General features: G+C 37.9%; 1 protein-coding gene across 1 annotated transcript in view; it reads left to right on the plus strand.

Moving 5' to 3' along the window:
• CASP7 (caspase 7) overlaps positions 1–19,233 on the plus strand; it is a 20,710-nt gene extending 1,477 nt beyond the window's left edge. Inside the window, exons 2-6 of the mRNA XM_036385684.1 lie at positions 13,876–14,024; positions 14,907–15,035; positions 15,516–15,691; positions 17,029–17,167; positions 17,710–19,233. Coding sequence (XP_036241577.1) covers positions 13,876–14,024; positions 14,907–15,035; positions 15,516–15,691; positions 17,029–17,167; positions 17,710–17,933 — 817 coding nt within the window. The 3' untranslated portion in view covers positions 17,934–19,233. The remainder of the gene's footprint in view (positions 1–13,875; positions 14,025–14,906; positions 15,036–15,515; positions 15,692–17,028; positions 17,168–17,709) is intronic.
• Positions 19,234–21,448: the final 2,215 nt, after the last annotated feature.

The raw sequence follows: 21,448 nt of genomic DNA on the forward strand, positions 1-21,448 counted from the left end.
TTTTGTAGGAAAAAATTCTTTTTAGAAATCTAACAGTTTCTTGAAGAAAGTAGTAATTTCTTAAAGAGGAATGAGGTGCTTGACAATTAAGTTATTTGTCTTTGTCCTACAGAAACTAAAAGCCTTTGGTCTGAAGGAAAATAGGGGAGGAATGTGAGAGGATAAAGGAAAATGGGATCTGATCTAAACTATGATTAAGGATGATAAAGGAGAAAGTAAGAGAGAATGATCACTCTTTGTGCCTCCCAGGGAATCTAGGGGACATGCAATGAAAAGTTCATGCAGTAGGTTTGAAACAAGTGTTAAGATGTAATTTTAACATAGTGCAGAATGTCACTGTAGCCAGGGGATATGCAGGTGTCAAGATTTTAGGTACATTCAGAAGAGATTAGATGTATGTGTGGAAGAAAATTCCAGATGTTAACATCTTTGGTGAAGATGCTCCCAAGTCATGTCTCTGTGAGAATATTCTGTATTCAGTTTCTTTTGTTTGCTTTCTTCAGACTCATTCCTAGTCAGTACCAGGTACCAGGCTAGATGCATTTGTACTTGGACCATTGGGGCTCTCTGTCCTGATTGCCAAAGCTTCATTTTGACAGCATGAAGAAATATATCTTAAATAAGGTGTCCAGAACGCTTTGGAGTGACTACAATTTACCGTCCCTTTTCATTTGTTTTATCCACCCAGTCTTTTACCAGTTGTGCAGTACCCTCAATGAAATTCTTCACTGCATTTCATGTACTGTTGCTTAACATAAGTAAGTTCAACAGGAAAACAAGGAACTTGTGATGTTACATGAGCACTTTAATTTTAATTGGAGAGAACATAGCAGTGAGAAGCCAAATTGAAAGCTGTGCAGAAAGACCAGCTGTTTCCAGGAGCTTCACAGCTCCAATTTGCCACTCTCTGGCTGTGCCTGGAGATCTGCCCTGTCACAGCAGTAGCTAGAAGTAAATTAAAATCTTACTCACTGCAGCATGTTTCTCTCTGAGAAGTCTGTGAGGCTGCTGTACCAAGGAGGCCACGAGGCTCAGAACAAGCCAGGATGGTCAGATTCTTCTGACATCTCAACAATTTAGGGGAATTATCTTCTACATATTTCCTTCTCTTTGGAAAAGTGCTAATACTTAGCTAATGTTGGTGAGAAAAACTGTCCGGTGGGAAAAAGAGTTGGAAGAAATTTTGGATTAAATGTGCCAGCCGGGTTTTTATTTAGCCACTAGATGGCAGGAGGGGATTAATTTTGTATACTGCAAAAAAGCGCGAAAAACGGGCTGTGCTGCAGTTGAGCAAAAAGTTATTTTCCAGAAAGCAAATGGTGCACAGGCACATTTTTGGTGCACAGCCTTGCACATTCTGGCAAGGCTGTGCACCAAAAAAAGTTTAAAACACGTTTAAAGAAAGATTCAGCTAAGGATGTCAAATGTGTATTTTATTTTTTAGCTAACTAATAGAATTTTTCCCATCCAAGTATGGGGTTTTTTGCTATGCTATGTGTACTCCTTTGACACTTTTAAGGCTATAAATAAAGTCGTGCTTCTCCACAGGAGGAGTTAATAACTTAATTTGGTATCTTTTGTGTTTTATTGGAGACCTCCATTAGGGAGATTGATAGCAGCAAATGCATTTTAGCATCCAGGAAAGTTAATGTAACATGAAATGGAATAAAATTGCACTGTGTTAAGTAGAGCTAAGATTTCTCTTAATCCTAATTAAAGTTGTTGGTTTGTTTGTTTTTTTTTTTGAAAAGCTGCATCCAGAAATTCCCAAGGCTTGGTAGATTTTCATTTGCATTGTCAAAAATCCTGACTGCTCGTGGGCTTCAGTGAAGGAACAGTGCAGAAGAGTTTTGTTACTAGTAGTATCTAGGCACCAGTTTTATCCTAATTTAATAGTATAGAATCATTTGTCATCTGGTTACTTTTATCTACTCCAGCCCTCATGTCTTGTTTTATAGTCATTACCTTTCTCATCTGGAAACAGAAACCACAATTTAAATATCTATTCAAAAATCTTTACAAATACTTAGTTACAAAAGGAAGCGTGTGATTCTATAGTGCCCTCAATGCAGACACATTATATGGATTGTAAGAAAACCCCACTAAGAAATTTCAGAGGTTTTTTGGAGCATTTAGTCACCATGAATATTTTGGCTGTTTAACACTGCAAATCCAAAATATCTATAAGATATTTATTTCTGTCTAGTCACACCACTTTAAAGTTTGAGACTTTTGAGTAATTTGGAAGTTTCCTGGAAATGCCACCTTCTGTAGTTCAGTGGTTGTGTAGTTATATTGTTAAGATATCTACCAGGTTTGTAAATTAGTATTTAGATGAAAAAGATTCATGGATATATACCTTTTATTTTCATGTGTACAGTATTTATTTGGGTTGTAGGACATCAAAGTGGGGGAGCAAAGATGTTACCAAAGGCTATTTTAACTTCATGACCCTTGTCTCAGTATAGCCATATTTCTCAACATAAATAACCTTGTCCTTCAAAGGATAAATATTCATTTTTGAGATTCATCCTCAGCTGAACCTCAGGTCTGGAGTTTTAACAGCTGTAGAAGGTTGTCTTTCTTTCAGCTAAGCTTTTCTGTTGTTCCTCTGTCTTTTGGGGATCTATTTTCTATAATTTTTTTAGAGTATCACTTCATTCTAAATTGGAAGGGCCCAAGGATCATCAAGTCCATCCCATAAGTGCCTGTATGGGCATTACCAACAGCTTATTTTTATATTGATTTGTAAAATAAGCTACTTTCAGGTAGAACTTATATGGAGAACAGCTTCACACTGATGCAGATACTAATGTTCTCCACAGTTGTCCATTCTGTTCCACATTTTTCAGTGTCAGAATATAATAGACCTTTCAAAATAAATATTGCTAAGAAAAGTATCTCTTTTATCCTTAGATAGACTAAAAATAGCAAGCTACTTTAAAGCAACTAACAGCTGATGAATCATTATCTGAAGTTATGTTCTGGGCTGCAGCTCAGATGTCTGAGCTGGCCTCCTGTTTCAGCCTCATGTTTCCTTAATGTCTCTAAGGAAGTCACTGTCACAGCTCCAAAATCTGTTACAATATAATTTTAATTTTGTTTGGGGTTTGCTTGTTCTGCTTAGCACAAGGTAAATATCAATTGGTTATGTTCACCCGAAAGCATCCACCATAAAATTTCAGAAGTAATTTATAGTCTGGAAAACTTCCTACAAAGACAATTAAGAAATTGTAAGAAAGCAAACAGGGATATTTCATTTTTATTACTCTTTTTTTAAGTCAGAGGTTGTTCTGGTTTGTTTTGGTTTTGTTTTATTTGTTTGTTTGGGGAATTTGGTGGGGTTTTTTTGTGTGTATGTGTGTGTGTCTGTGTTTTGGAGGTGTTGTAGTTGTTTTGTTAAAGCAATTTTTGCTAGATCTGGAACTGAACTTCTGGAGAACACTACAGGAATATTTAACAATGGGTGGAAACTGTGGCCAGTGCTTGTACTTTCCCTTGGATGCTTACTGCATTTACCTCATAGGAAAAGCCCAAGTATCTTGAAATAGTATTTAGTCTATATTACAAGAACTCATTGATTCACAGTCAATATTTGTTTCCAGTCTCCTTGGAGCCTTTTTTAATGTGAAGTACAGCAAACACTGTGTTATCCAGGAACTGTATCTGAAGTAATCACAGTCAAGTATCCTAATTAAGTTTTGTAATTAGTGTAGTGATTTATTTCCTTCATTACAACAAACTCTGGGCTGTATCATCCAGAATTTGGAGGACAGTTATTTTGTAGGGTGACATTGAAGCTTTCAGAGCAATCCAAACAAATTTAAGCCAAATTTATAATAAACCAAAACTGTTTGAGGGTAAATATGCCTTGGGGTCTTTCGGGTCACCCTGAGATTGTTAAAAGTCTCTTTTCCCAGCCCAAGCACTTGAAGAAGGAGTCAGGGCTCTTCAGTTCTCAGTCTCAAGGTTGTTTCTTGTATCTTATCTATAAAATTCTTTCCCCTGTCCAGCTGAGGTCTGTCCAGCAGGACAGTTCCAGGCACTCTGCCTGCCCCCGGGGTGGTGTTATGTCTTTATACTAAAAACTACATATACAGTGTTTACAATTCCTTTCTAATACCTATCACCTATGTTAGACAGTGAGCTTCTACTCTAAACCAATCTGTGAGTGCCACCATCACAGCAGAAGATGGAGGCCAAGAAGAAGAAGAAGGAGAAAGGCAGGACATGCCCAGTTCCCTCCATCTTGCCTTCTGGACCCCCATACCAGAAACCCCAAAATCTACTTTTTCACCCCATGATAACTTCACTATTATTCCACCTAGACTGTTGTGGCTTGCTGATCTTCATCTAAGGTTGGTAATTTGCTCCACGGGTTATAATCAAACCCACAGGTGTTTTGGGCTCCATGCCAGGGTCTCTGAGCCCCCTGGCAGGGGTCTTGGCCATCCTGGACAGCCAGAGGGATGTTCTGGGTCCCCACAAATATGTAGGAAGTAGTTGTATTAGTTAAAGTATAGAGAGGCTTTGTAAACTATGCATGTTAATTTGCATTATTTTGCTGGAAATATTCATTGTGTGAATATTGTAGCAATGGTGGATCAGGTTCTGACAGAAGGAAGAGGAGAAGTCTGCTGTCCCACCTCCATCTCAAAATCTATTTTCCTGTACTCTTGCACAGGAGCAGAGATAGAATGAGTGATGGGAGGGTGTTTTCTGCTTGTCAGCAAAGGTGGCTGGGGCTGCATGACCTCAGCTGGCAGGGTGCTGGCTCGGGGGCTTTGAATGGCCCCACAGAGCAGAACAGTCCAGCGTCACCCAGCGCTGACACAGGCGAACGCTGGGGCCCGGGCTCACAGAGCATCCTGCCCTCTCTGCAATGCAACCCCAGCATGGTGGGCTCCTAGCAGTGCCACAGAACACCAGACTTGCTCCTGAGCACAGGCTGAAGCTGTTTTCAGATGCAGTGTGGAGTACCATTTGATGATGAGCCAAGGTACTGTGGAATGTTATTCGCCTCCTTCCTTCTCTAGCATCTGTTTGGAAAAATCATAAGTTTATAGCCTAAAACAGTTCAGTTTAGCTAATCCTAGCTCAACTGGCATTTTGCAATTGCTAATCCTTGCCAGAGTGTTCTCTGAGCATTAGTGTTTGGAGGGTTTGCTTTATTTTGAGTCATTTTCCAAGCAATCCATATGTACCTGTTAATTTCTCTTAGTACCTATGAAAGGTAAAAGAAGCTTCATCCTTTTTTTTTGCATATAATTGCCAGTTGCCTATGTACATTGTACTGCCTAGGGTATGATCATGCAAGATTTCAGTTTCCAGAACACCCATGGAAGGTATGGATGTGCAGGTTTTCTAGAAATGAGCAGAAAGCCTTTCAGCAAGCAAAATTCTTTATTTGTAAAAATTTACCCTTTGAATGTTTTTTTGGCTATTATGCTGCATACAATATTGTGAGGCCTGCATGGCAGATATACAGCTAATTGGGAAGCTGAATCTCAATTACAAAGTGATGATTGAGAGTTAAGAACTCTGTTTTGCAGGCATCACACCACAAAATTGTCATGTGGGTTGTAAGTGAACCCTAAAATATTAAATGCACAAAACTAGGGCAATACTACCTGTTTCTTTTCTTTTTACTTTTTTTTAACTGTTGTGAAATATGGACAATATTAGATCTGTCTGTTGAAACTTCTTGTCCAAAGTGCAGCTGGTTTAGTCCCAATGCACTTGGTCTGCTTCGTTGTATATAATAAATTAAATTGCAGTTGTGGTTTTGGTTTGAATTAGTTAAGGCCATCACTAACACATACTTAAAAAGACAGGAAGGCATATTAAGATTAACTATTAGAACTTCAAAAGACATTTACAAAGTATGCCAGAAGTTGTAGTCTGAGGCTTCTTCTTTCAAACAGCTCAACTCTTGCATTTTCTTGTGAGTTGTTTTGGACTGAGTTTCTCAGTTTTCCAGGTTTTTAGAGAAGATTCTGTCTCCTAATTGGAGATGGATCTGAAACTAAAATGGGACAAAAAAGCTACAAGAGTAGCTTAGAGTCTGAAAAATGTCTTATAATGAGATATTAAAAATGTATTCAGTGTTTCAATTGATGTAAATAGTCATACAGGCACTAGCATTGTTCTCTCTTGAGGGAAGCTAATGTGTAATAACCAAAGTTAGGAAATTGCTTCTGGACTGAGATCCACTGTAAACCTCCATTGTGGATGTTTAGAATAAGAATGCAAACAATGACTTTACAGTAAGGATGGTTTGTTCAGTGCCTTTTCTTTCCAGGAGGCACCTGTCAGTAAGCTAACCCACACACTCCAGACATAAACATTGCACAGATGGACAAAATGTGAATTTTAGAAATATTCTAGTTTAAAATTATTCCTGTATAGAATCCCAGAGTGGATCAGGTTGGGAGGGACCACAGTGGCTCATCTGGTCCAAGCTCCCTGCTCGAGCAGGGGCATCCCAGAGCACAGGGCACAGGATTGCCCCTGAGGTTGGCTCAGCTGGTTGGAACATGGGGCATCAGGTTTTGTACTAGCCTCCCCCTGGAACACAGCCACATGATCTGCAATTGCTTTATGAAATACCTTTGTTTAGACTTCATTTTGTGATGGAGAACTGAGACCAAGAAATACAGAGTTACTTTCCCAGAGTTATTCAACAGCAGAAGCACAACTCATTTTGGTTTGTTTAATACCTTTCATCAAGTTAAATGGGCAAAGCATAGCTAGCATATGGTCCTAATAAATGTATTTTATTCTGTGTTGTACTCTCAGATGTGGTATTAAGAAATTTAGGGAAATGCCAGGATTTCTTTAAGTAAATTGAAGAGGTTTATTTTGCCAATTTTCTGTGAAATCTGTTACAGTACTGTTTCATGTGTTGTATCAAGAACAAAAGTACTTTTTTAGTATGCCATTATTTTTTTTGGATGAATGGACTCAGTCTAGTCTTGGAAAGAATTTTTTAATGATAGCTTAGGTCCTTCCCAGCTCTAGTATTATCTTGATAAGTTCAAGGAAATAATCACATTGTTTACCTAACTCCTTTCTTTTGATACTGCTACAGCAGTATTTTCTGTTCAAAATTACTGTGTTTACCATTATTTGAAGGGCCTGTGACACAAGTTTCCAGATGAACAAGGGGTACTGTCCTAGTAGGTTCCTGACTATCAGGTTAATTCAAAGAAAAGACTTTGCCTCTGCTGGCTTTGTTTAGTCAGCTGACAGTCTGATTCCAAAGATGCCCTTAAGAAGTCATGAACTAATGGGCAGTTCAAAAAGATACTGAAGGCTGAATAATTCCTGTGGCCCTGTTCTTGAGAGCATTTACAGCCATTATTTTATTGCCTGAGCAGTCCCTGTTGCTCCCAGGAGGAAAGTGGAGTGGGTTTGCTGGGGACTGTGGTGTTCCAGCAGCCACACTGGCCATTCCCCTTTATTGCACCCATTCCCAAAAAGGACTTTGAAAGTTTAGACATTTCAGCAAAGCAATATATAAATAGGCAAGGGCAGCACAGACTTCATATATCATCAATAAATATGAACTTCAGACTCCAGTATTATCTGCTTAGCATGTTTTACTGAAATTTTGAATTTCTTTAACAGATGAAACAAGATCCTGACAGGGAACAGAAATCTAGGAACACTAGGTTTTTTGTGTGTGGTATTGTGTTTATGTTTGCTATTCTAAATTGCAGCTGTCAGTTTTCATGCCTTTTGTGTAAGACATGTGCATGCCATGGTAAGCAATGTAGGTGAAATAATGTTTAAATGCCTTTTTGGGGAACTTCTATGTGCAGTTTTGTAGGATCACTTTTCTTCTCTCTGCTAAATGAAGACTTTCTATTGTGTGGAAAATATCCTGACTTTATTATTAGAATTTTTTTCAGTTTTCTTTTGACATCCATCTGGAATATATTTTAAAATAACCTCTAAAGACTGGTGATTTTGTTGGTGCTCATCTATCAAAGTCAGCAGTCCTTTGCTAACGTTTGCTAATAGGGAAATTGAAAGTATGCAATGCTTACTTGACTTCCTCCTATACACTTAGTATTGCCCCTTTCTCCTCAGGAGACTCCTGTTTCAGCTATTAAGCTTTTTCTTTCAGTTTCTCTCCTGGCACATAATTTGCAAGCCTGAGTGTGCACTTTCAAGTGCACAGTAATACAGTTTTAGTATTTGGTCTAGACTTTGTGGTTTAGTCTTTATCCCATGTAATCTATGCTTTCTGATTTTTAACAGTAAAGGAATATTCATTTTTATGAAAGACAGTTCAAGTAGTGACACATTGTTCTTGTCCAGAAATCTTGCTGTTCTGCCAGCCTAATGCAATATGAATGGAAAAAGGCAACAGGATAATCTGTTATTTGTATGCAGTTCGAAATCTGTGTGACACAACCAAAACAGATCTGACAAAGAACAAGGAGTGTGGCTTAGAGAACTTTAGATCTAAAAAGCTCTAGTCAGGTTTAACAAGTGTCTTTTGCTTGATATCGCCCACAGGGTTCAATAAAAAAAAATTCAAAGTGGGGAGAGTGTACAGTAATTAGAGGTGTATTAAATACAGTGAAGTTAGACTGGATAAAGGTATTAAAGCTGAATAAAAGAGTTAAAGCTGGTAGTTTTAAGAGAAGTTTATGTAGAAGTAGGAGATCTTAATGCATGATCATCAGAAAGCATCAAAAGTATGAATTATGGAGCCCACATCAGACCACTAATTATTGAGACTAAGATAAAAACATAGAACAAAATATTGAACCTTGTTTTGGCTTATTTATAAATTCTGTTAATTCTGTTTCCTGTTCAGTTTTTTTTTTAATGAATAAATCTAAATTGATCTCCAGCACACTCACATTACTGCACATAGCTTATAATGCCTTGTGAATTAAAACACAATTGTATTTGCATTTTCACTGTTTTCTGTCTATCCTTTCACGATCTTTTTAAATAAATAAGTCCAGTCCAGGATTTTTCCCCAGGAGAGCAAACAGCATTTGTGATGAGCAGTAGTCACAAACATAATTTTTATTGTGCATGCAACAGTGGAAGGAGAGTGGGAGTTTTTAGGCAGAAAGAGCAACACAGCTACACAAACTGCATAATAATAAATCAGCAATATAGGCTATGTAAGTTTCTTTAGAGGCCTCAGAACTAATGCATTGTCTCATGCACTCCACAGTAATGTAACTTAATGGGAAACTTATTCAAATGAAGCCTATAGAGAGTCCCAAAATGTCAGAAGTCCTAAGGGAAACATCTCAGTTGTTTGTAGGGGATAAAAGAGCATTGCAACTTAAGACACCTTGCATCCCACAACACTTAAGGGTATGAAAGCTCTGGTGGGTGTCAGTGGATTACCTGAGGATGTTTGTACTGCCCACTGCTCTGAACCTGCCCAGACTCAACAGAAAGGCTGAGAATATGACAGAAACTAGAATAAAACTATTCCCCAATGCCAAAAAAGCATTTGAACTCCAGAAGGAGTCCTGAAGGTGTTTTGCAAAGACACCATGTTTTCAAGGGCAAATTTTCTTTTATTGGAAACATTTTATCGGTTATTCAAAAATTATATTGCACATTGTATACAAGAAGGAAGCCAGAGTAAAACTGTCAATGTTTTGAGATATTCCTTATCAAGGAAAGGCAAAGTTTACTGAACTGCATAGAGCAGAGTAAGACACAGTTCTCTCCTTTTGTGGGTTTACTTCAAATAGAAGTGAATGGAATCAGTGTGGCCTTTTCCACCCAACTCTGAATGTCAGCTCCCTTAAATTAAATAGTATAGAATTGTAGAATTTTTTTTATCTTCCTACATTTTTAGCACACCAAGAAAAGGCCCTAATTTTCCTGGGGGAGAAGGGAACTATAGCTTTTTTTAAAACCTAGATATCTCTCTGTAATACCATTTTTAGAGTTTATTTTGAACAACTCTCCCTGGAAAAGAACAACCACTTAAATAGCCAGACAGAGGAGTAGATGAATGTTAGATGAATAAAGATAATGCTCAAGGAAGCCTTTGTCCTGCACATGGATTCTTAATATGTTGGTATGTCACACTAATATATGGCAGCAGCAGGGACTGAGGAAGGTGCCTGTAGAAAGGAAGTCAAAGGAGAGGAAATCACAGCTGCTAAGAGACACTGCTTTATTTTTTCTAAATAATCTTCAGGTATAGTTAAATGTTGTTGGTGATATTTTTATCCTTAAATCTTGAACCATATTGAAACAATAATTTATTCCAAGTATAAGAGAAAAGAAGGTTTGTTGTGATTAGTACCAGTCCTTTATACGATCATGTCCACTACTTGTGCAAGGGAGGTACATCCATTGACTTTGGCAGAATTTTAGCCACTCATGCTGATAAAACACTTTACTACTATTTAAAAGTTCAGTAATAAAATGATAAATAAAATAGATAACTTTAATTTTATGTTTGAAAAATGAGAAGTTGATAATAATGATTTCCTCAGGGTTGATACTGACTGAGTCTAGACTTGCTGAAATCACATTCCCAAATATGCAGTTGGCAAGGCTGAGGCCGGGTTTTAGAGACACAAGGTAAGGGTGAAAATGTGCAGCTATATGAGAGTGGCAAAATGTAGTTTCAGTTTTTCTGAACTTTTAACCAAAGGGAGAACACACGAAATACATGGCAGCAATAATGGGGAGAGTATTTCTGTATAAGGGAAGGATCAATGACCACTTATGGTGTGAGGAATAATGGCACAGCTGTAATTAAGACCTGAAGAATGAGTAAACAGTCATGAAATTCAACTTTTTGTTTAGTCCAGGCAAGTTTGAATCCCAAAAGAGGGAAATTAAAGACACTAGATGTCAGAGAAGCAGAAAGAAATCAAACAGAGGGCACATAGTTTAAAACATTTTATAACAGCATATAACTAATCTGTGGAAACCCTTTTGGAAAATACAGTAATTAGAAAGCTTAGTAAGAGCAGCAGTAAACATTTATACTAGATGGTGTCCAGTTCAAAGTTCAGAAAAAAAGATTTAAGCTTTCAATCATAAGTCTGCCTGTCACTGACTGGAGATTTCCCTTAAGGCCTGATTATTACTTATTTATAACTGTATTAGTTATCATTACAAGGTCTGATTTAGCTTGTTAAGTCTGAAAAGTTGCACATTGTGCTGTCAGTGTGGTCCAGTCAGGCAGTTCCCATATTGTGCTATGTTGGACTGCAGGTCCAGCCTTAGTGTAATCCACAGCCTTTGCTCCCTTATTTATTCACTTGGGACTGATGCCAGAAGGTTTCTGGAACTTTTTGTCGTCTGCTGGTAAGGAAGTGATGGGCGTGACCATGCTGTGGGTTTTTAGGTATCTCATTAACCTGGGAGGAATCATTGGACTAAAACCACAGTGTCCTGGGAAGGAAATGGAGGAATGAGCTGCCAAGGCTGGTCTGTGGTGTTTGCCATTGACTGGCACACAGCTTCTGGCTGCTCCTGAGAATTCCAGCAGCAGGAATTACATCCCTTAAACTCACGAGTGTTTCTGCATGAATGAGTGCAAACTATTGAACTTGGGAGTGAGGTGGTTTCAGAGAAGTTGTGTGGCTGCATTGCTGTGCCACTTAACCCTTGCTGCTGTTTTCAGTGGGGCTTTTCGTGGGGTAATGTGGCTGCCTGATTTCTGGGCTGGATTAGGTCACTTCGAGCATTTTAGAAGAGCAGACAGTGCAAACATGATACTGCTCAAATGGGTCCATCCTTGAGTGTTGACAGCTGTTCATGGGTTGGACATAAATAGAAATCTGTGCACAATCCCCTTGAAAATCTCCTGTTGTCTATAACAGCCACTGTTGAATGACTTTTTCAGGAAATCACTGAAGCCAGATAAATCTGTAAAAACTGGAACCTGTGGGCTGAGGAAATGCCTCTTCATGGACCTGAGTGGTTATTTGTTGTTCTGAAATTTCTTTTTCTCTCTTTCACAAAGAACTGTCTGGTGATCAAAGACCGGGGAAATTTTAGGTTAAAATAAGAATCCAAAATCTCTTTCAAAGTCAAATGTAATACCAGCATCATAGAGTTCTGACTGATTCTTTAGAAGAATTAGTTAAGAATTGGTTAAGACTTTTTCTTGAAGCAAAGCATATTTAATTATTGCTTCCAGAGCCCTCAAGAAGCATATGCTGGGATAATATCCACACTTGAAATTTGTCAGAAAAAACCCCTGTATTTCCAGACATAATCCTCAAGTAGATACAGTTCAGTATCTTGTTTTTCAGTCTCTAAGGGAAGTCTAAAAGAGGACATGATATTAAGATGGTCACATGTGAAAAGAGTATAATGGAAGCCTGCCAGGTGCAGCTATTTAATTTGGCCCTTTATAATAGAATGTGACGGCACTCAAAGATAAGAAGAAGCTGTTTTGAAATTGAATTGCAGTAGCATTTATACATGATGAATCATTTAAAGAAGGTTTATTATAGATTCCAATTGGTCTTGTCCTTTAGTAATAAAAAAGAGGATACTTAAAGCTAAAAGACCACCATTGTTAAATCAGGCAGGTAAGAAAATATATTACCTAAACAACATTTAATCAATTCATAGCAATCTCACGTCTACAGGTTATTATTGAAGCAAATAAATTCCTATTTCTTTAGGAAGATGTCAGGATGAGAATAGTGAAAGTACTTAAATTAATTGAGGTTATAGGAAAAATTTAATGTTATAACTAAGCTGTATTATACAGTTCTCTGTGCTGTGAAAGTAGTTTATGTTTTCCTCTCAGACATCAGCACTAGATACTATTGGAAGCTGGATGCTGGAACAAATAAGAGAGGTGGCAATAACTTCTTCTGCCCTTTCCTGAGCATTTAAGTGGGCTCCAAAGCTTGCTTATAATTCTGGGATTGAATCAGACTCCTTATAGGCTCCTACTGGTTCAGTTTTGCTTGAGGAAATCTTAACCACACCTGAAGCCCCCTGCTTGGACCAAAAAAGCAGTGCTTGTAAAAGCAGGTACTGCTGAGTTCCTCATGCTTGTACATCAGGTGTGCATGCTGGCTGTAATTGATTTGGTATTCATACTTTATTTACATTAAATCTGTGAGTAATGTCTGTGTTATCCCTTGGCATCTCTTTCTAATCCAGTGTAAGGCTCCAATACACAGCAAAATGATCAGTACCCAAGAATATTTATTAATATAACCCAGTAACATCATTATTATAATAGTTTGATTTGTTTGTTCTTAGGTTTTATTTGACTAAGTTCAGGTATCAATGATTACATTGAAATGTAATCATTGTATGTCAATCATATGTAATCAATGTAATGTGCTTGGGTCTTTGCATAGATTCAGACTGCTGTTTGGCAGACTAAATTAACACATGAATTTTTCACATCTGTAACCTTTTTCAGTAGAAACTACCTACTTCTTAGTCTTAATCTGCACAAAATTTAGGGATGATGGTGATTCAGTTGGGTAAACTGCATATCTTCATCTTCCTGGAATGGCTACTGAGGGAAATGTGTCTGTCCTTACATTAATTACTTACAGTAAAAGTCAAATATGTCCAGAAATAGTTTCCAAACGGTTGCTGCCAGCCTCACTTCATGCAGGCCATTTGTTTTATCTCTGGGTCAGGATCTGTGTCCTGCTCTTGGCTGCAGTTCACTCCAGAGTTACTTCACTTCGTCAGAATCCATCCACAAAATAATCACTTCATGGAAATCACGAGATCTTTATCCCTCAATCCAAAATGTAAATGAAGAAAACAAATATTGGAGAAGGAGAAACATTGGGCAGGGCTGCATGAGTGGTTTGAATTACGGTAAATAGGCCATGCATGTGACTGGTCACTAACAATAATTTCATTTGGTTCACCTAGAAAAAAGAAGAATGGAGAAGAAGAGCAGCCAAAGCCCTCTCTTAGTAATCAATACCGAATTGTTACACCCACATTCCAGTATAATATGGATTACAAGAAAGTTGGCAAATGTATTATTATAAACAACAAAAATTTTGAAGACAAAACAGGTAATGTTCTTTCTTTGATGATACTCATTACAGACCATAGAATTTTTATACTTTTTTATTTTCATGCTTATACTTTAATCAATAAGTATTCTATTTTTAGGACATGCAATTTTAATGAGGGTTTTTATCTTTTTTGATAAATAGTTGTTTCTAAAACTTTTCCTGTTCTCTAACACCTATGTTAGAGTGGCTCTTTTCAACATCTTTTCAGTATATGTCTCAAACACCATGTCTCCTTGCTGTACCAACTTCAAACTAAACCTTTGTTCCAGAGTGTAAAACTATGTTGTTAAAATTTGAACTTTGGCATCTGCAACCCATGTTATAAATTATCTGTCCCTGAGCTGCAGCTGTGAGCTACAAAAGCTAATAGCTGTAGGTGTGCTCTGTTCACACTCCTGCATTCAACTTTCCAGACCACATGTGGTTTCAAGGTAGACAAATAAATACTTGTGTTATAATCAGGTCTGTAGAATTTTTCCTGTACACTTGGCAAACACAGTAAGTTGTTTTCCCCAAAGATTCTGTGTCAGTTCCTTTACTGGGTGTAATAGGGACACTTTTCAGCAGATTTTCCATGGGGTGCTTTGTGTTGTACTGCATAACCAAAAAGAGAGGGATCATCCTTAGAGCTCCTGTGTTGCAGGGTGCTGGGGCCACGCCAGCATTTTTCAGGATGAGATATGTGTTAACACTGAGCATTGCCTTATTTTTAAAATCTCACAATTTGTTCTCAATGCTGCTAGAGGATTGTTTTAAAAACATGTCACCAAGACATCGTTTAATTTTATCAGTGATAAACTTAAACATTTGCCTTTGAACACGTGAATCACTTGGGAGTTGTGTAATGTGCAGTCAACCATGTTCTTTGCTTTCTGGCAGGAATGGGCACACGCAATGGCACTGACAAAGATGCTGGAGACCTTGCTAAGAGCTTTAAAAACCTGGGCTTTGAGGTTGATATACACCATGACCGAAGCCGTGATGATATGGAAAAATTACTGAAAAAAGGTAGAAATTCAGTATCATAGAATGATTTAGAGAGGAACAGACCTTTGGAAATCACTGAATCTAGTCCCTAGTCACAGCAGGTTAAAGCAGAGCAGATTGCTTAGGCCCCACACGTAAATTTTTTTGCATGGAAGGATTTGTTTTCTGAATGGACTGGGCTTAATTCCCCATGTCATCCCCCAGCATCAATTCAGAAATGCACGGTGTTCTTGTGAAGCACTTGTCCTGTGTATTAGCTGAAGAGCCTTCATATTAGATAAGGAGTTCAGCCTGTTGATTCCAGTTGGCTAAACTCAGACTCAAGTGAAGGATGCATCCATGTGCTCAAGGTACTCACCACATTGTAAAAGATGATCCACTCCTTCTCATGCCTGACAGTAGGATCCCAGTGTATATTAAGCCTCAGAAAAATGTGCTTGCTAAATATAATTTCTATTTAAAACATGGCTTCCTTTTGACTCAGAAGTGTTTACCTTGCAGCTGCTGAGGAGAACCACAGTGATGCTGCCTGCTTTGCCTGTATCCTCCTGAGCCATGGGGAAGAAGGGCTCATCTATGGCACAGATGGACCCATGGCCATCAAGAGTCTGACTGCCCTGTTCAGAGGAGACAAGTGCAAAAGCCTTATAGGCAAACCCAAACTGTTTTTCATTCAGGTAATAGCCCTGAGGTAAATATAGTGTCCTACTGCTGCAGCAGGGAAAACATGCTCTGTTGGTTGTCTGCCCTAGAAAAACCCTGTAGCTTGACTTACTGAATGTTGCTGGAGGTTTGTGAAAAAATGTGTTGACAGAAGTTGTCTATGGGTAAAATTATTGTTTGTTTTTCAAAGATAATTTATATACGAGATTCACAGGTGTAAAGAAAATTATCATTGTAATTTTCTACATGGTTTTTCTTGGTAATATATGGACGTCAAAGCAGAAACTCAGTTTTTTGCAGACAGAGCTAAGGACAGTACATAATTTTCAATAGGAATAATACTGTCCAGGTCTCTTTGAATTAAGGCTTCCTCTACAAATTACTTCTTAAAGCAACACTTTTCATCAGTAGCCTAAAAATTTATATTGGATTTTTAAATTAACATGTAATTAATTGTACTAGTTAATACAATTATTAGTTAATGTATTAATTGTATTAGTTAAAATTTTAAAGACAACTGTTTCAAACAGCATTAACTGACATATCATGGGTCTGAATTCTCTTTTTTACATAATACATAGTATTATTTACATAGAAGAGTTGCAGCAGATGTGGTTTTCCCTAGGCTATCCCATCAATTAATCCTCATCCTCAAAGTGAAAACTGTTTTAGACTCTTCATACTACTTAAGTGATGTTTCTTCTAATTACATTTTTGAAATGGTTGCTTTATAGACTTGAAAATTATTTTAATAAAGGTAATCTGCCCTCTTATATAAGCCAGTCAGACTTGTTCTTTTGCAAGAGCTGTCAGTCAAAGCTACTGATAAGAGCTGAAAATTACCCACCAGGACCAGTGTGCCCTTTAGCTAAACCCATGATTAAGAGAAAATTAAGAATCAAAGAGATAAATGGAAAAGTATTAAAAACACAATATACTTGTAATGGGTCGTCAAACACTCGCTCACATTGTCCACACTGTAGAGTCTCCACCTGTGGAGGCCACTGTCTAGAAATTGTCCAGAAGTCACACTGCACACAGCATTATGGAATAATTGGGTGCTGAGAATGACTCTAGACTGGTAAAATTAATCATGGTTAGAAGTGCTTACATGGCACTTGTTGACAAACAGCTGAGATGCACAGCCTCAACACCTTTGCCTCCCTCTACTTACAGGATGTATATTTTTCAAAGGGTAAGGTAGTAACTTTATCACTGAACAATTAGATATGCCCCAGAATTGCATCTCTTCTTAGAACTGAATCCAATAAAAAACTTTGATGAATACTAATTGTTATAACACCTTGTTTCTCCTTACCGGAAACATTCTATTTATATTCTCTGCTTTCAGGCCTGCAGAGGCTCTGAATTTGATGAAGGAATACAAACTGACTCTGGACCTGCCAATGACACCCCGGAGACAGATGCCAACCCGAGATACAAAATCCCAGTAGAAGCAGATTTTCTGTTTGCTTATTCCACAGTGCCAGGTAAGGAAAAGAAGGTCAAGATGGGGGTGTAAGCCTGAAAACTCACCATCCATACTGACTGGATTGGAGATGGACCCCCTCATGATACATTGTGCACTGATGGATAAAACACAAAGGCTCGGTGTACATTGGGTATCCACCCCTTCTACGCTGGCTGCAGAGGAAAAGAGAGATTACAGATGGCAAAGACCAAAGGATTCCCTGTGTCCTGGGAATCCTGCCCTTCCACGTCCTGGAGTGCTGAATATGTGATGAAGGCAGGAAGGGGAATACTTACAGCACAATACTTATCCTCAGAAAGGAAACCTGTGTAATTTTACTTCTTGCAGATTCCCTAATGGCAAAATGTAGAATGGTACTTAAGCAGTGTGAGGTTTGGAGAGTTAACATACATTATTCTCAACTTTAATGAAGTAGGATGTGTAACACAGCCGTTAAGAGTTCAGCTTTCAGTGTGTGCATTGTCAATCTTTGCCCAGAATCTTTCACACAAAAGAGCAAAAATCACTCCCTGTATTTTCTTCCTCGTCTTTTCCTGTCAGGTTATTACTCCTGGAGGAATCCTGGAAGAGGCTCCTGGTTTGTGCAGTCTTTGTGCTCTGTGCTGAACGAGCACGGGAAGCAGCTTGAGATCATGCAGATCCTCACTCGGGTCAACTACGTGGTGGCCACCAACTTCGAGTCGCAGTCGGACGATCCGCGCTTCAGCGAGAAGAAGCAGATCCCCTGCGTGGTCTCCATGCTCACCAAGGAGCTCTACTTCTGACAGGGCACTTCAATGCAGCCCCTGATGAAAGGTCAGGCTGTGGTTTTGGGTGGAGATTGGTTGTGGACAGGAGTAACACGTTTTTAATAACAGACATGTGGTAACACGAGATTTTTTTAGTAAGATGGGGTATCTGATGGATGGAGAATATGCAATATTTTAAAGAAGTTGTGGGCCAGCCTGACAGCTATCACTAATCATTGTGTCTTGATTTCTCTTAGTGTGGCTGTCATGATTTATGGCTACTGAAGATGTTATGACCCATAAAGCTTTTTCCCAGAAAGCAGATTGTAAATTAAGAATAAAAACAAAAAAATCTTGAGACTCCTTCTCGTTTACTGCTAGCTCATGGAACTGTAAGCTCCTTGGAAATTTCCAAAGACCATCATATTATGGGTATGTCCAGTAATAAAACAGTTTGTAGCTATTTAAAAGGGTGTTTCTTAGTCTAATATATTCATTTTCTTTTAATTGATGATTATACATGAAGGCTAATGGTTGCTCTGTGCTCAATCTGGAAGTCAGTTTACTTAGTCACCATTCTAGCATAAAATGAATGTGTAAAAAATCAATATTTTTAGATTATTACCTGAACAGTATAGAAATGTAACAAATAGAACAATCAAAATTAAAATCTCTGTAAAAGATTGGCAAATTTTGCTTGAATGGAACCATACTAAAGTGCCTTTATAAACATATTTTGCCTTGCAAATGACAATTGACTGAGAGAACAACCTGAAATGGTGGTATTGCATTTCTTCTGCTTGCAGAAATGAAAATGTCTGCTTCTTGATTCAAAAGTTAATGACAAGGCTTTAAAACATTAAAATTTAATGTTGAAAAGGTAGAATTATATGTTCCAGTAACAAATGTATGTTTAGATTTAACTTCTAGTTGCCAAAACTGGAAATGGTTACTTGAATCAGAAACCAGAAGTGCCGTCTTAGTTACTGTACGGTCTTGATTTTGTGTTTTAGAGTTTTGTTGGTGATATTTATATTTCTACTTTTTATATTTCCTTTAGTTGATAGCTAGGTTGAAAAAACATAAGTTTAATGATTTAGTTAAACTGATAAAGAATTAGTTGTTCACCCTTTTCCCAGTTAATGTACTCTATACTCCTTGCAATCTTCTGAGAAAATGAAAACCAAGTTAGCAAATTGTTAAGTTTATTTTCTTACAAATACTGTAAAATAGTGAGACATATATATTTTTTCATAAGTCAAATTTACAGTTGTTTGATTTAAATAAATGATGATTTATGGAAATATTGAGCATTACATCAATAAAGGCCTTTTTAAAAAAATTTCTTTTGTATATCTGCATGTTTGTCACTCGATCTGGTGAAACAAAAACCAACCAACATATATCCCAGTCCCTTTCTCTTTGAAGAATGCAGGTGGTCTCTGGCATCTTTTCAGGAGGAGGTTTACAGTGTTAGGGGAAAGGCAGATTAGAAAAGTAATTTGGCATTGGGTGACTTGGGTTGGACAGGCCATGTCCTCTCTTGGAGTAAACCAAAGTTAGTGGAAGTATTTTATTGGAAATACCATGTTCCACCAGTGCTTCATCTTGCTCTTTGTACAGTAAATTGTAGAGTGCTCTAGCAGTGCATGTGAAAGTGTTCTCCCTGTTGCTTCTGCCAAATAGCTCCATCTTAAGCTATTTTCTGGAATTAAGGATGTTCCTGGTTTACCATGGCCAGCCAACATTTCAGTATTTGTTACTTCTCTAGAGGATCTTTCATGTCTTTATAGTTCATTAGTGTTTATTTGCTTGAGGTCTAGCCTGTTTTTAAATTTATGTGAACAATATTCCCCTGTCTCCAGAACTTCAGTTCCAATATATGAGCTATAGAAAGATCAGCATAAAATACCTGAATACACTGCCTGAGAGGAAAGTAACATGGAAAGATTAACTTAGAGAAGAAGTGAAAGAGAGAAAAACATTCCCTTGTGTCAGGACCAGGATCTCTGCTAGATGAGCATTGCTTTAGATCATGTCCAGATAATTTTATTTCAAAAGAAATTGTGAACCACCAAACATCAGCCCTGAGTGGTGATGCTGACAGAGCCGGGAGCTGTGCAGCTCTGAGCCTGAAGGAGCCCCCTCAGAGTGAGGAACCCTTGACCCTTTCACTCCAGCAGAGCCAGCTTGCTGAATAGCGATTTAAAAGCTGCAGGGTGTTTTAGCTTTTTTCCCTGATCAAATTTATGACTATTTTCTATTGGAAAGCAATCCCCTTGCCATCTGCAGCATTAGCCAGATGGTTTAGTGTGTAAATCCACTTCCATTATTGATACACTCAATGTTTCTGGAGAGAATCCCAAAAATTCACTTTCAGCCAAGACTAACACTGAAATTACATTGTCATGACATGGGCAGCCCAAGAAGTCCTGCTCCACCATTGTGTGTTTAACTAAATGCTGATTAAATCTGAAATTGGTTTCAATTTATGGTACTTTTATGATCTTTTAGGGTTCTTACTGCTGCTGTATATTCCAGCCATGATGGATATTATGATTTAGAAACAGCTCAGGAAATGAGGGGACTGTTCAGAAAGCTGAACCAACAAAACCAGGCTGTCTCCAGGTTTTTCTTCTGTGTGGGACACATTTATCTCTGCCTCAAATGTGCATATTTTTCATTGCTTCTAAGTGAATATTAATCTTCTGGATTTCCCCTTTCCAGAGCAGTCTTTAGTTACTTCCCATGCAGAAGCAGGAATTTCCTTGTGGGTCATATTTCAGGTGTTTGTATTTATACAAGGACTATAAGAGGGCAGTCACAATGCAGGGCAAGGACTCGTCGTGTTTTGCTGCAGGAAGCAGTGCAGGGAATCTGGATTTACTTGAAAGTGTACTTCTCTAATAACCTTCTTCACCATGAAGACATTTTGCTTGTAAGTATTAACACAGTTTGTTTTCCTTATCTTGGAAATTTTTGAAGTTTTATAACAGCTTTCATCATAATGATTCGAGGCATTTTCTTTGCGTTTTGACTGAAATGTCTCATTGCATTTCAAAAGGTTTGAAGCAATCAAATCCCTTAGTGCCTGGCATACAAAAATCTGAGGGGGTATAATCATGGAATTGGCATTGCCTGTTTTGAATTAGACATAACCTGTTTACATGTTGCTTTCAGTTGAAAAGACAATTAGATGTAACAATTAAAAACTTTTTCCCAAAAGGCAGAGTGAGTTAGCACAACTAATCTCACGGGTATTTGTCTTCCTACATGCAAATCTTGACTTTTACTGACATCCAGAAGAGACTTTTATCCTGTCAGAGACTCTTGGAACATTGTTTTGTAGTAATTGCATCCTTTGCCAGTTGAGGTGACTGTCAGTCACACTGAACACAACAATACATTGCCTTTCATTGCAACCCCAGGTGTGTACCCCGAGTATTGACTTTGTGTACAGTCATTTTTAGTTTTGGAAATTGCTTTTTTGTCCTTTTATTTTTCTGGTAGGCAACAGATGAAAACTGTAGAAGCAAATTTTAGAACAGTTT

The sequence above is a fragment of the Molothrus ater genome, chromosome 8, assembly GCF_012460135.2.
Source record: "Molothrus ater isolate BHLD 08-10-18 breed brown headed cowbird chromosome 8, BPBGC_Mater_1.1, whole genome shotgun sequence".
NCBI lineage: Eukaryota > Metazoa > Chordata > Aves > Passeriformes > Icteridae > Molothrus > Molothrus ater.